At 39.2% G+C, this 16336-nt stretch overlaps 1 protein-coding gene across 1 annotated transcript in view; it reads right to left on the bottom strand.

The window, feature by feature from the left end:
• Nucleotides 1-16336, bottom strand: part of LOC136871249 (pro-neuregulin-2, membrane-bound isoform) — a 198264-nt gene that overhangs the window by 120761 nt on the left and 61167 nt on the right. Inside the window, exon 2 of the mRNA XM_067144968.2 lies at nucleotides 7446-7564. Within this exon, the coding sequence (XP_067001069.1) occupies nucleotides 7446-7564 (119 nt within the window). The remainder of the gene's footprint in view (nucleotides 1-7445; nucleotides 7565-16336) is intronic.

Consider the following 16336-nt stretch of genomic DNA (forward strand, 5'->3'; position numbering starts at 1 on the left):
TTCAATTTTGATGTGTAACTTTTAGCCAGCCAATGAAAGCCTGTGGGTGTGGCTGTTTTATTCATGAAAGGTCTCGAATTTTCCTCGAGGGTATAAAAATTGCTGATTTTCATGTCATGGGCCACATCATCAACATTTAGCTTAGTGTATGGACATGTAGCAAGAGGCGGGAAGCGCCCCCTTTCATCTGGCAGCTGCTCTTCAACAAGGTAATGGCCACTTAACATCTTTATTTCTTGCTAGCTCAGCAGTTTAACCCGCGGGGAAGGTCCGAAACCTTTATTATGTAACCTATCTTCAAACATGTAATTTGCCGTCGCTTTTGTAAAACTTCACATAACTTTAAATCGGGGATAGAGAATGCTTTACCCTCTCGAGCTCCCCTTCATTTTGGGATTTGAGGTGACTATACGTTTTCGTAACCGTTTTTCTACTCTTCCTTAATGTGTTAAATTTATTCTGTATACGAGTCACCTCCATAGTTTGGGAATAGCCCCTGTTTCATCGGCGTAGTGCCTCTTAGGTTTTAAGAAGTTTCATGTAGGAATGCAGATTCTCGCCTCCATTCATTTTGCATTTTGGGCCATTAACTTAACCTGTTATTTTTCTACTAAGGCCCAGTAGGTTGGGTACAAGATTCCCCGGTTTCTTTGTAAGTGTGCCTTGAGGGCAGTTAATGGTAAAGACTGTTGTGGCCTTTGATAAGCTCAGAAAATTGAGAGCGGGTCAGCTCTTTTATATGTGGTGAAAGTGCCTCTAGGAAGCCTGATAGGGTTTTTGGAGCCAAGGCTCCTTGAATGAAGGGGTTTTCTGCCCTTCGGTAAATATATGGTTGTGAGCTGAGAGCTCAGAAATTGAAAAAATCAGGGCTTGAGGCCTAGATTGTTAAATTGTCTCTAAATCTTGGCTTTCCTGGTCTTGTACCTGATTTGACTTGTTATTTGTTGAAATTGTATGTGAAAATTGTTAAGTTTTGATATTTTCGAAAATATAACCTTTAATGCAATTTTAATCCATATCTCAGCTTTGTGGATAGACCCATTCCAGCCCGCACCTTCTTTCACCTCTGCATTCCACGGGTAACCCCGTATCAATTATTATTATTATTATTATTATTATTATTAGTAGTAGTAGTATTAACATATCTAGTAAAGACTGAGGGATATCGGTATCATCTTCATCGGGAAATAGAAAATGGAAGATCTGTGTTTTTAGTCAACCTGAGGAAAGAAGGATGTCATGGTAGGCTATAAGTTTTCAGTCAAGGTACGATGACTGCATATTAGAATCACATATCATCGTTTAAGAAGCAATACCGCGTACGTCACAATATTCTTCCTATCCATTATTTTCCTCAAGAATGGTCACGCCTCCCAGCCACTTGTGGATATGCAGTCCATCAGAACAATTTTTCATTGTTATAATAATTAATTTGGGGATATTAAGTAGCGGAATGTTTATAATTTGCTGAAGCGTTTCGATCCTGCGACTAGGATCGTCTTCTGAGCAGTAACAAATAATGTATTTGGAACTGTCACTCCATAGTAACCAGACTCAAGGGACCCTGTCAGAAATACCCCCTCCAGAGTCAAGGAGAAAGATGCTGACGATTTAACTATGGAATGTAGCCATCATCTACTCAGGATGTAGCCGTCACCTTCGTTCAAATTATTCGGATGTTCAGCAATTTCTATCGCCTCACGAATGATTCCAGGTATAGGTATAAAAGGATTGAAACGCGTTAGCAGTTTATAAACATTACGCGACCTAATATTCCCAAATGATTATTATATAATGTAACTTAGTGATCGTGAAAGTCTACTTATTAAAATTTTCATTGTGTTAATTTTGGTATAATGGGCTAAGTTTTATTGCTTTTCTGTATTGCTTTCTAATCTGAGTATCCATGAGTGAATTGATGAATTTTCTACAGGGTTACGGGAACGGTGTGACGCCATCCGCTTTCTCGTTTGCCGACACGCGACATGCAAGAAGGACGTCACCACTTCCGGGTCTCGCCCTGTAGGTGAGCTGTGGAGACGAGTTCAAATTTTACAGCAAAATTTAACATTTGGGTCATTCAGTGGAGAGACACGGTAATCGTTCCTCGGTCAGGGAATTTAATGTGATGGAATTTAATTAAATTTCGTGAAATATTTATGTGATGATGGATATGGTGTTTGTCATGAAATGTTAAAATTCAATGCACGTGTAATAGTGATAAATTTACAAATGTGCAAAGCCCACTATATTCCTGTAGGACAAGGATCTCCTACCATCCGTTAGGGGTATCTCAGCTAAACTCACTGGGTGAGCTAGTCCCTGTGAGTTTTATTCTCCTATTGTGGTAGGTTCGACGCAATTAACACGTATTAACAACCACAATCCTTATTCCAATAATCTGAACCGTAAGCAAGTTGTGACTACTTATTTTCTCTTCCCAAATCATCACTCGGCCCTATTCCAATCACTTTAAATCAATGATTTTTTTCACTTCACTCTCTTTCTTACAGTCCATGACCACTGAATGCCAGTCACTTCCCTGAATTATTGAAACCATCTCTGTAGAGGATGTCTTCTGTTTCTTTTTCCTATCCTGGGATCCCATACTGTTGCGGTGTAAGTCCACATACCTTGATGCATCCTGGCCACGTGACCATCCCCAAGTCCATTTAAGAGACCTCGCTTTGATGTATGCATGCTCCATACCACTTTTCTTTCTTCTTCGTGTTCTTCATTCCACACTTTGTCAATGAGGTAAATTCCCAAAATTCTTCTCTCACACACTCGTATCATCTCTATCTGTCCCCTTGTGAGAGTCCAAGTCTGGCTGTCATGCTTTTTATTATTGTTAATATTATTTTCTATTATTATTATTATTTAGTAATAAAGCATGGTATTTATTAGCTCTACGGAAATGAAGATAAGCCGTGGCTGGATAGCGCGATTTATGAAGAGAATGCGGAAACTATAGGGGAGCGTATTCAACTACGAATGGAATTTTACAGACTTTAATAATTTCGTTAATATTCAATAACATGTTAAGAAACATAACAACATGCAATCTATTATGCGAAATAGTGGTGATTTATTGCTTTTAAAAAGTATTCTAATTGTAATAAGGTTTATTTCATTAACTTCCTGCAAATATACATCGCATTCTGATTTTTAGGCTCGAATTTTTAGAACAAATTGCGAGGTATACGCGAGTAAATACGATATTTGGGACTACCTAGCTGAGGTGGTAAGGACGAATTCGGGTCACCCCAAAGGAAGTGGCTTCAATTCTTCGTCAAGAATGCAAAACACATCAGAAACTTGACTTCGACTTCTGGAGAAATATATAGCCCTGGGGTTCACTTAGCCTGCACTGAAAATGAGTTCTACGTTATTTTATGGGGACATGGAGGCCGGAAAGAGAGCTAAGCTCTCTATCCCACTTACTGCAGAGGCTACAAATGGCGGAAGCATTTGTCTTTCACTTCTTCAAGGCGTTTAATACCCCGTATGGAGATTATTGCTATTCTCTACTGGCCAGTGGGTTGTCCTTCACAAAATGTATAGTTCATTCCACGTTAAGAAAACGGTATTGCTCTTATGACAACAGGGTTGCCATATCGAACAGCTCTGCTTAATACCATCACGGGAAAATGGCAACGCATGAATTTGCGAAATTCAGTATTTAAATTTAAGATAAAAAGCGGAAGAAATTAAGCTGCAAATTATTTTTACGAACTAAGGGAGACGGGGTGTTTGCAGGGCCTATTTTTGGTTTGTACGAAGTCAGAGGTAAACTACGGCACATAAAGAAAAAGCTTAGCATTGAAGTGTAAGGCAAACTGGGGGAGAAAATAGAAAAATAATATTTTGTATGGAATCGAGAGGTGAGGGATGCATTTAATTGCATTTAATAAATTTCCCGGTCAACGCGAGGTTTTACTGTGCTGACGTATCGCTCACACAAACAATGGTAAAAATTAAATGCGGTCGTAGGAAAAATGGTAAAATTTAAATGTGATTAAGAAAGAACATATGAATAACAAAACCAAGCACAGATAAAACACACGAACATTTTTATCAGTACAAGTTATGGCATGATGTATCGCTGCACACTACAACACCAAAATCATTAGTAGCAACTTCTGTACAGTACGAAAAGAATAGAACACACACACACAAATACTATGCAGTATACAACCAACTCACACTGGACTCAAGACAAGTACGTACTGATTTAAAGCCTAAAAAGCACACGCAACAATAAATACTGTAGATGACTTCACTACAGAAGTGAGCTGTCGGCGGTTCACAGAGTGAGGGACTACACGAGACTTGTACCAGAGGAACACAGAAGAAGGAAAATGAAGAAAGGCAACGAAGCTGTGGCTGTTCTCGCCATTGTGCTTCCTCCCTACGAATGTATTTATGAAAAAATAAAATGTTATGTTGTTACCTTAATAACTCACGGGCAAAAATGCCTCATTCCTTTTATCTATCCTTTATAATACATTACAAACTACAGTATAATATCTCTTAATCACGAGGACTTATGTGTGTGTTCACTCCTTGTAGGTCCATAAGAGCAGTACTGTTTTCCTAACTTGGAATGAGCTATAGTTGCTCAACCTTTGATAGAACTCGTAGAAGGTATATGAATACTGTGTAAGATAACACGATTAACTAGGTATGTTAATGTTGCGCTTTCAGAGATAAAATATAGAACAGCACGTATGACAAATGTTGATTTTGAAGCTCCTTTATGTAAGCAGTGTAACGAAGGGGATTTAACAAACTCACTCCACCACACCCAAATATGATGCGAAGTGTAAGCCTTTCAGTGAACTTCGAACAGATTAGTACGGTATTCCGGTCTCTTTAATGGACGGTCTTTGAAGATAAAGAACCCGATTATCGCACCAGTATTTAATGTTGATGGATTTGTGATGTAAAAATGCACCGATTGTTTTAATTACTTTGACGAGCACGGCATTGAACTAACAAAAGACACTGCTTAAGCCTCTTCGATTTCAAATTAAAATACAGACCTGTGTAAGCTCATGTAGCCAGGGTGGGAGGGACGAGAGGTAAGTGCAGGAATCCTCCCGATCAATTTTACTCTTACTCCAGACTACAACTTCTCACTGATGAAGTAGAGTCCCTTTAGACGACCAAGTTTCATTAAGGAAGAAAATGAAACTGTCCTCTTAATTTGATCGATGCATTCAATTGACGGAAATAATACAGAAACCATCAGGCAATCTTCCATTAAGCCCTTGTCCTGTCAAGATGACTTTTGATCAGCCAAATGAGCTCCAAATGCTGGAGGGTCAGCATGACGTCATACTCAGTTGTATAAGCATTATGGCCTTCTTGACCGGCTCCGTTGCTTCTCATATCATAAGCTTCTCATTTAGTCTCGCGAGGCTTAGTGAACCCTGTTCAAGCACTCAGTTCAGCATAAAATCCCTGGACTGGCCGGAGATAGAACGCGGAGCCTCCCAGAAGAAGCAGGCACGCTACCGCTACTTCAGGGGTCTCTCTTTGAAATCCCCTACAGAACGACCGGTGATCAGCTCAAATGCTTGAAGACAGTGAGGTGATTCGTGGTCAGCGCCGCGAATCCTCTCGGCCATTATTCTTGGCTTTCTAGGCCGGGGCCGTTATCTCGCCGTCAGATAGCTCCTCGATTGCAAACATGTAGGCTGAGTAGTCCTTGAACCAGCCCTCCGGACTAAGAAAAATCCCTAACTTGGCCGGGAATCGATCCAGAGTTGTCCGGTAAAAGGCAGACGCGTTACCCTTACGCCACGGGGTTGGCTCTGAAGTAATAATAATAATAATAATAATAATAATAATAATAATAATAATAATAATAATAATAATAATAATAATAATAATAATATCCTAGTAGTAGGCAACACCTTAAACGCTGTAGGGCGGTGAAGTCTTGGAGAAACAGTATGAAGACCATATGATTTTCATTTTCAAGTTTGTTAACAGATGGCACTTTGTTGGTTTTGTGGGACACCTGGAGACATGGAATGAATTCCCTTTAGCGGAGTATTGTAACTGTTAGGAGTTGGCACTAATTATCGCCAGGCTTCTGTTCCTGAGTTACCCCAACTGTTTGAAATTAAGTCCAACAATCATCGACCAGCTAACTCCTGTAAATAAGAGCGAAACTTGGACCTTACGTACCTATCATGATCAAGTGTGACGACCAGCGAGGTTCTCTTCACATAAGGCTACAGGCGAGGTGGGGCAACATCTAAGGTAAGCGGGTGATATCTTACTCTATCAAGTGAACTTAATTGCGTGTGACGACGGGAAGATACAAGCATTCTCCTCTAACATATAACGGTTAGTGTCGATCCGCGTTTACCTTATTTTAATGTAGGTACCCCTTAATTTAATTCTTGGTAAAAGTGTAACCACCCGAGTGGGTGTCATGGACTCTAGTTTCCCTTACCTATTTTGTGTTATTCTTACTAAGCTTTTCAAAATTTATCCTATCTTAGGCATAATGTAGTATGGCTTATCCTCTGTGTCTCTCGGCCTTCTGCCCCTTTAGTTTTATTGTAAGTCATGTCACGGGATTGCTTGAGTAAGTTCAGCATCCTATGTTTTTTGGCCTTTTCTTTTAAACATTTTATTTAAGCCGTTTTTGGCTGTGCTGAGATTGTCTTTAAGAGTTACTCAACTGTACAAAATACGGAACGCAAAGATCAGGGAAATTATAAGAGTGACCCCCATTGTCGGAAGAAGACTCCGACGAAATGGGCACGCGAGGACAGCACATACCACTTCTGTGGCAGCAATAGAGTTCAACTTTGAGGTAAATGCCTAAAATGAAAATCCAGAGAAAGGCCAAAACAAAGATGAATGGACACAACAGCGATATGGAAGATACAAAGCTAAGGGCAAAGTTGAGACATAATTATAGAAGAGCAGACCCTTTAACCTGCAGCGGAAAAAGAAGAAGAAGGAAGAGGAGGAAGAGAAATAATTTCAGTAAATTTCAGGTTAAGAAGGATTGAAATATAATTGAAAGAATGTATGTTACATTTTGATTCGGTGTGTTCAAATGAAAAAAAAAAAATGTATTGCCTTAAATACTGATTTCTGAATGCATGTAATCCATATCGATTTGAATGTTCACAATTTCCCTTCAGTTTTATTTTATACGTTCCTTGACTTATTTTATATGATTTAAACTGGAATTCATAGTAAATCGAATAGTTGATATGTTTATTTTTAACACCAAATTCTCCATTCAAAACACCACTTCCGTCGTAAAATGTCCTAAAATGCTAAATATTGACACTAACAATGCAAGGAAAATTTTAAAAATGACCATCTATAATCATAAGATTCAGAGGAAAGTATAGCTGAATTCCATGCGAACAGTTCATGCAGATTAATACTGGTCGAAACATGGGACTTACTGTCGGCCTTCACTGTAACTTTCGCTTTGAGGCTGACGGTGCCACATCGGGGACTGACGGCGCGACATTCGTATTCGCCCTTGTCTTCACTTTTCACGTCGGTGATGACGAGTCGTCTCCTGCAACAGATGAACACAAGACAAGCCATTAATGCAAAATCAACAATGTAATGTCATATCCAACCTCCAACTTTAAGAATTGCTAATGAGAAAGGGTAAGATTCACTAGTCTTAAAATAGAGATCTATATCACAGGAAGACATAAGTTAAGCAAATATGGCAAAATGGGTGGAATAATAATAATAATAATAATAATAATAATAATAATAATAATAATATGCAGGTAGTCGAGTTATGAACGTACAAGTAACATACTTCCTGGCGTGCTTAATAAATTCTGTGTGTTGCTTCTAGGGTCAGTTTTTTGACTCTCTGGGTATATTTCTAGCACTGCGACCATCGATTCGGGTCTGCTAGGTTCGATTTCCGGCCGGGTCAACATCAGATTAATTACTCTGCCTTTGGGAATTGGATGTTTATGCTTGTCTACCTCTTCATATACACAGACCATTACCAACCCCCGAAACAGAATGCAATAATGACTACATCCCTCCACATAAGTTTGGCGTCAGTAAGGGCATCCGGCAGTAAAGAGGGTCAAGTTTACATATGCAAGTTCACATATGCTACACAGGTCGCACCTGTGACCCCACCAGGATGTGGGAATAGTGGTGGAAGAAGATGCTTAGAGGGTCAATAAACGTACGCATGTCAGTGGTGGACTAATATATACTAGCACCTTCGGAGTCAGGGGTAGGCAATAGGAAACTATATAATTTCCTTATTATGTCTCCTCAGTGATTTCGAGGATTTATTTGGCAGTTTATAGAGGAAAAGTTCAGGATAGGAGAGCAGGTGAAAGTTTATCTGATCCTGTAATCATTAAGAAGAGAATTCCTGAAGGCAGTATCATTGGACCTTTTTCTTATACATACATGATATGAGTAAAGAACTGATGTGACCTTGCCGCGGTGGGGAGTCTTGCGTGTCCCAATGAAGCAGATAGCCGAGCTGCAGGTGCAACCATATCGGATGGGTGTCTGTCGAGAGACCAGACTAACGAATGGTTCATCGAAAGGGCGGTAGCAGCCTTGCGGAAGTTTCAACGGCGGCAGTCTAGATGATTGACTGATAGAGCCTTGTAACAATACTCAACATAGCTTAGCTGTGTTGATACTGATACACGGCTGAAAGCAACGGGAAAGTACAGCCGCAACTAAATCCCAAGGACATGCAGCTCTCTCTGTATGAATGATGTACTGATGATGGCTTCCTCTCGGGTAAAATATTCCGGAGGTAAACTAGTCCTCCATTCGGATCTCCGGGTGGGGACAACACGAGAAGGGGCGTTCATCAGGAAGATGGATACTGACATTTTGCGAGTCTAGAGAGTGGAATGTTAATAGTTTGAATCGTTGTGGTAGGTTAGAGAATCTGAAAAGGGAGATGGATAGACTAACGTTAGATGCATTTGGTATAAGTGAAGTACGTTGGCAGGAAGAACAGGATTTTTGGTCAGGCGACTACCGAATTATCAACCCAAAATCAAACAGGGGAAATGCAGGAGTCGGTTTAATAATGAATAAGGAAACAGGGCAGCGGGTAAGCTACTACAACCAGCATAGAGAAAGAATTATTGTCGTCAAGATAGACACCAAACCAATGCCCACCATAATAGTGCAGGTCTATATGCCTACTAGTTCAGCGGATGATGAGGAAATCGAAAGAATATATGAAGTGATAGAAGATTTAATACAATAAGTAAAAGGTGACAAGAATATAATTGTGATGGGAGACTGGAATGCAGTGGTAGGCCAAGGAAGAGAAGGTAGTACAGTAGGAGAATTTGGATTGGGACAAAGGAACGAAAGAGGAAGTCGGCTAGTTGAATTCTGCACTGACCATAATTTAGTCCTTGCCAATACTTGGTTCAAACACTACAAACGACGGCTTTATACGCGGACGAGACCTGGAGACACTGGAAGGTATTAAATAGGCTTCATTTTGATTAGGCAGAGATTCAGAAACCAGGTGTTGGATTGCAAAACTTTCCCAGGAGCAGACGTGGCCTCTGACCACAACCTGTTGGTCATGAAATGCCATCTAAAGCTGAAGAAATTTAAGAAAGGAAAGAATGCAAAAATATGGGATCCAGACAAGTTGAAAGAAAAGAGTGTGAGGGACTGTTTCAGAGAACATGTTGCACAAGGACTAAGTGAAAAGGCTGAAGGAAACAAATAGAGGAAGAGTGGACAGTCATGAAAAATGAAGTCAGTAGGGCTGCTGAAGAAATGTTAGGAAGGAAGAAAAGATCAACTAAGAATCAGCGGATAATTCGGGCGATACTAAATCTGATTGAAGAACGACGAAAATACAAGAATGCTAGAAATGAAGAGGGCAGAAAAGAATACAGGAGATTAAAGAATCAAGTGGATAGAAAGTGCAAGGTAGCTAAGGAAGAATGGCTGAAGGAGAAGTGCAAGGATGTCGAAGGTTGTATGGTCCTAAGGAAGGAAAATGCACACAGGAAAATGAAGGAAACCTTTGGAGAAAGGAAATCTAGGTGTATGAACATTAAGAGCTGAGATGGAAAGCCACCTCTAGGGAAGGAAGACAAAGCAGAAAGATGGAAGGAACATATCAAACACGTGTAAAGGTGTAGATGATTTGGTTCTGGACAAGAAGAGGCGGGACCCTATTTTGAGGTCAGAGTTTGACAGAGCTGTGAGTGACCTAAATAGAAAAAAGGCGCCTGGAATTGATGATATTCCTTCTGAATTAGTGACTACCCTAGGAGAAACCAGCATGGCAAGGTTATTCCATTTACTGTAGTGTGCAAGATATATGAGACAGGAGAAGTGTCATCCGATTTTCGGCAGAACGTTGTTATACCTATTCCCAAGCAAGCCAGTGGTGACAAGTGTGAAAACTACCGCACCATTAGTTTAGTATCTCATGCCTGCAGAATTTTAACACGTCGTGTTATTTACAGAAGAATGGAAAGACAAGTTGAAGCTGAGTTGGGAGAAGACAAATTTGGATTCAGAAGAAATTCAGGAACACGTGAAGCAATCCTGACTTCCGTCGGATCTTAGAGGATCGAATTAAGAAGGACAAGCCCACGTACATGGCGTTTGTAGATCTAGAAAAGGCATTCGATAATCGTGATTGGACCAAGCTATTTAAGATTCTGAAGGTGATTGGGATCAGATATCGAGAACGAAGAATTATCTACAATCTGTATAAAAATCAGTCTGCAGTGATAAGAATCGAGGGTTTTGAACAAGAAGCAGCAATCCAGAAACGAGTGAGGCAAGGCCGCAGTTCGTCCACTATCCTTTTTAATGTTTACATAGAACAGGCAATAAAGGAAATAAAAAACTTGAGATTTTCCGATAATACTGTTATTTTATCTGAGACTGCAGAAGATAACGAGAGGCTGATGAATGGTATGGATGAAGTCTTGGGTAAGAAGTACAAGATGAAAATAAATAAGTCCAACACAAAAGTAATGGAGTGCAGTCGAACGAATGGAGGTGATGCACGAAATATTAGATTAGGAAATTCAGTCTTAAAGGAAGTAGATGAATATTGTTACTTAGGTAGTAAAATAACTAACGATGGCAGAAGTAAAGAGGACATAAAATGCAGACTAGCACAAGCAAGGAAGAGCTTTCTTAAGAAAAATTTACTCACTTTAAACATTGATCACTGTAAGTACCTAGGTGTTAATACAGGGAAGGATATTTATTGGGGTAATGCCGTAAATGGGATTGTAGAATAAATGAAGGGTACAGTTCTCTGCACATGGTTATGAGGGTATTTAGGGGTTGTAGTAAGTATGTAAAGGAGAAGGCAGATAAGTCTATGGTAAGACCCCAACTAGAGAATGCTTGCCGTGTATGGGACCCTCACCAGGATTAATCGATTCGAGAACTGGAAATCATCCAAAGAAAAGCAGCTAGATTTGTTCTGGGTGATTTCCGACGAAATGGTAGCGTTACGAAAATGTTGCAAAATTTGGGCTGGTAAGACTTGGAAGAAAGGGGACGAGCTGCTCGACTAAGTGGTATGTTCCGAGTTGGCAGTGAAAAGATGGCGTGGAATGGCGTTAGTGGACGAATAAGTTTGGTTGGTGTTTTTAAAAGTAGGAAAGATAAAGTTGGAATTCAAGAAGACAAATTTTAGCATATTTGTTTATACGAAGGGAAGTTAGGGATTGGAATAATATACCAAGGAGATGTTCAATAAATCTCCAAATTCTTTGCAATTATTTAAGAAAATACTAGGTAAAACAACAGATAGGGAATCTGTCACCCGGGCGACTGCCCTAAATGCAGATTAGTGGTGATTGATTGATTGATTGATTGATTTTGTGTTGATAAAACTACCTAACTTTGAAAAATGTAATTTAAGGTATTCTTCTTCAAATATATTTATCAACATAGACCATGAAAGAGAGTGAATGTTACAGGATAATTTTGTCCTATTATAGCTTCAGATGGGAACAATTAAGTAGTTCTCTTCCGCCGCGTTAGCTGCTTCCTCTCGCTTGTAAATCTTCCCCGGCTGCTCCGGGCTAATCGAGGGGCCATGGAGCGTGTCTGATTTACGGGGCTCTCAATACCGTAAAGCGGTTCGCTTTAAAAGGCAAGCGCTCCATTGAGCAGTACATCGTGCCGGAAGAGGAAAGAAGTGTCTTCCGGGAGGATAGACTTCCTCTAGCAATGCTTTCCGTATTTTCGTATTTCAATGAGATATGAGAGTTGATACAGCAAATTTGTGTTTCAGGATCTAATTAAATAATAATAATAATAATAATAATAATAATAATAATAATAATAATAATAATAATAATAATAATAGTAATAATAATAATAATAATAATTGTTCCGAGGATTCTGTGGAACTCAGAGGTGAAAGAAGGTGCGGACATGAATGGGTGGATATACAAACGTCGAAAGATTAATTTAAATAAGATTTGAGGTATATTTCTTTTTCCTTTTTAAACTTTTCACTTTACTAAGCAGGTAACAACATTCAGGTACAAGATATAGCTGGTGAGCTTGAGTGATAATGTTAGGAAATCAGATAACAACAAATTAACAACCTGAGCTTGAAGCTCCCTAGTTACATATTTAACAAGAGCACCATTGCTCCCTTCACTAGATACACAAGGAGACGGGGGTCGCAATTTTACACGAGTAGGGCGAGAGACTTCGCTCTACACCAGGGGTTTCCAATTTGTAAAGGCTCGAGGGCCATATTGGAAACCTTTATCATGTTCGCGGGCCGCACTTGAATAATAGGCCCATTTTCGTAAAATTCTGCATATAGTAGGCCTACAGAAGTACCATTATGAAAAAATAATATGCATAATTCAATTGAAATAAAGGTTAGATAATTTTAATTACTTAGGTAAAACATTATTTTACAATTGCATAAAAGAGTAAAATTTAGAGCCTGGCTGAGTGGCTCAGGTGGTGGAGGCGCTGGCCTTCTGAAGTTGGTAGGTTCTATGTTAGATCATTCCGGAGGTACTCAAATACGTCAGCCTCGTGTCAATTGATTTACTGGCACGTAAAAGAACTACTGAGCGACACAATTCCGGCACCTCGGCGGCTCCGAATAACATAAAAATTAGTTAGTGGGACGTAAAAACCGACAATTATTATTTGAAATTTGGATTTTGAACTTTTTTAAATGAAAATAATCCATTAAGATCAAGTGAATTTTTAAAAAAGGAAATAATATAGTTCGGTCTTGGGGCTATAACGAATATAAAAATTAATACATTTTGTAACTGTCCTTAACATTATTTATTAAAATGCTCTCGCAGGCCGCATTATTTGGCTTCGCGGACCGCCATTTGGAAACCCCTGCCCTACAATATTACTTCCTAGGAGGTTATTTTCCAAAATTTTAATATTCCAGGTCTATGAATGGCACAACTTACATTTACCAAAAACAAACAGTAGATAGTCTGACTTACCTTAAAAATAAAATAATGTAATTAACTTTAACTGGGGTAACAAGTACCCATACTATGTGGCCTTTTATAAAAACGAAAGGTTAAATTTACTAGCCGAAAATCAAAAGATTAGGAGGCGAACACATGCACTCCTTGAAATTCACAAGAAAATACTAAAACCGTATGTGGGCTTATGGCCCGACGTTACAGAGGCTAAGCCTATATTACGGCGGTGACTAGATGGAGAGACAGTTAAAAAACTGAAGAGAGAGATTTAAAGGTTACAAAATATATATTTTTTTGCTAGTTGCTTTACGTCGCACCGACACAGATAGGTCGTATGGCGACGATGGGACAGGGAAGGGCTAGGAGTGGGAGGGAAGCGGCCGTGGCTTTAATTAAGGTACAGCCCTGGGATTTGCCTGGTGTGAAAATGGGAAACCACGGAAAACCATCTTCAGGGCTGCCGACAGTGGGGTTCGAACCTACTATCTTCCGAATACTGGATACCGGCCGCACTTAAGCGACTGCAGCTATCGAGCTCGGTCCTGGTTACAAAATCATAGTCACCTCAACATCAAGCTGAGAGGGAATACAAGAGGGTAGCTCATTCTTTACTCCTTAAGTTCAGTTAAGCTCTTTAGACTTGTTTGAAATTTACATTTGAGAAAACAAAAGTTACATTACTAAAAATTTGAAACCTTCCACTCGAACTCTATTTCTGAGATTATTAAATGTTTACAAACGGTCTGCCATTACCTTGAGCTGATGGGCCTTCCGGAGATAGACGAGGCAGCCCCCGCCACCTCTATGAGCACACTCTGAACCTCTAGTCTGGAGCGATCACTAAGACAACATGTTCCGAAATGTTCCAGCTTTTAGAGCGGAGACGAAGCTTCCAGATTTCTCAGGGTCGAAACCCTGAGACACCCCCAATTTATAATGGTTAATTTAATAAATCTCCAAAATTTCTCATTGGTTACATAAATGTACAAATATTCTTATTGGGTAACATATTAAGTTGGCGGGAAGAGATAGAAGAGTCGATACCTTTTGAACACCACAAACAAATTACAAACAATTCATTTTAGGAAACCTTGATACACAAAATTACTTTCAAAGTTAATAGTTCATCTTCACCCCAGAGAGCGCAACATAAGTTGATAGTAGCGACATTTGTCGAGAAATCTTCAAACTATTTCCGAAATGAGTTTCAGATTTCCTGTTATAAATGGCCTTCTACAAGGCGCTCGTTTTAAATGCACGAGGCCAATGTACCTCCGATATAACAATAATAATAATAATAATAATAATAATAATAATAATAATAATAATAATAATAATAATAATAATAATAATAATCAAAAGGCAAAAGACAGAAAATTACACCTGGCCTACAAGCTAACACAGAACAGGTATAACAAACGCTTCAGATTGTCTTATTAAAGAAGCGGGGTAGTTGCAAGGACTCGAGAAGAAGGAAAGGAAGATTCTGAGGAAAATTCTGGAAGCACAGAAGACTATTTATAGGACTTGGAAGAAAAGAAGAAACTAGGAACTCTACAAATACACTGAAAAGATCACGGACGTAATGTGGAAACGAAGGCTGAAATTCTACGGAAACCTATTAGTAATGGATGAGAAACGGCTGACTAAATGACATTAAAGGCCACGTCCAAGTGGGCGGAAGAGGTCAAGAGAGATGCGGAAGAAGAATTACACTGAAGATGATCCACGATAGAAGAGACTTCGGAAGAAAAGTCTACAGTCTAAAATCATTTGAAGAGAAACTAGTAAAAAGGAAACCCAAACGCTTCATTTCTGAAGAGGAGAGAAAAATGAAAAGCGAAAGAAAGGACAAGGAGCTGTAAATACTATGTGGTTCATAGTTGGCCAAAATCAGAAATAAACAAATAATAATAATAATAATAATAATAATAATAATAATAATAATAATAATAATAATAATAATCTTAAATAATCATAGAGCCTGGTGATAAACGAACATATTTTTTACCATAGAAGGTAAAAATACATGTTAATTCATACAATTCAGTAATACATTTAATAAAGGAGATCCTGACACTCCTTTTAATGGGATTAAAGCTCTGTCTTAAAAATAGTTCCCGGGGCTTTAAAGGGTAATTGGAATGAACCAGGTTAAAATGCAGTTACTAATCAAGGAAGGGAGTTTACTACCATACTCTTAAATATTGTACCTCTTTACTTATGCAACCGTCTTAACTGAGGCACAGTGTGGGCTGAGGAACTTCAGGGGCAGGTGTATGAAAATTATAATGAGGTCTGTTTGTCTCCACCCAAATATAAGAGTAACTCTAAAAGAGCAGGGTGTCCGACTCAATGTCTGAATGATCAGCATTGATATCTTCGTTTCAGATGATCTCAGGTTCCCAATGGGGTCGGGGATTTTATCCGCGTCTGGTCAATTACTCTGACTTGAGGACTGGAAGTTTGTGTTCTCCCTAATACACACTTGTTACTACACACACACCACAACATATTACTGTTGATATTAAATACTTTGGCAACCCTTAAATAACAGCCAACAGATTGAGTATCCGCTGTAGTGATCACTAAGTTACACTTCCTGACGTGAAAAGTGATCGGAAGGAAATTTGTACGTCTGTGAGTAGAAGCACGATGGTTGTTGTTTAAAGGGGCTTACTATCTTGGTAAGCCCATTGGTCATCGGCCCATTACAATCATGACCGGAGAGAATGAGGACATTGGTTAGTTGATACTCGGAAGTTCATCAAAAACTTCCCAATTAAAGGGTGCTTTACTATGCTTTTAGAACGAGTTAAATGGGAAAACACACTATAAATTGCCGTGAAGCTTGC

The sequence above is a fragment of the Anabrus simplex genome, chromosome 1 (genome assembly GCF_040414725.1).
Source record: "Anabrus simplex isolate iqAnaSimp1 chromosome 1, ASM4041472v1, whole genome shotgun sequence".
NCBI lineage: Eukaryota > Metazoa > Arthropoda > Insecta > Orthoptera > Tettigoniidae > Anabrus > Anabrus simplex.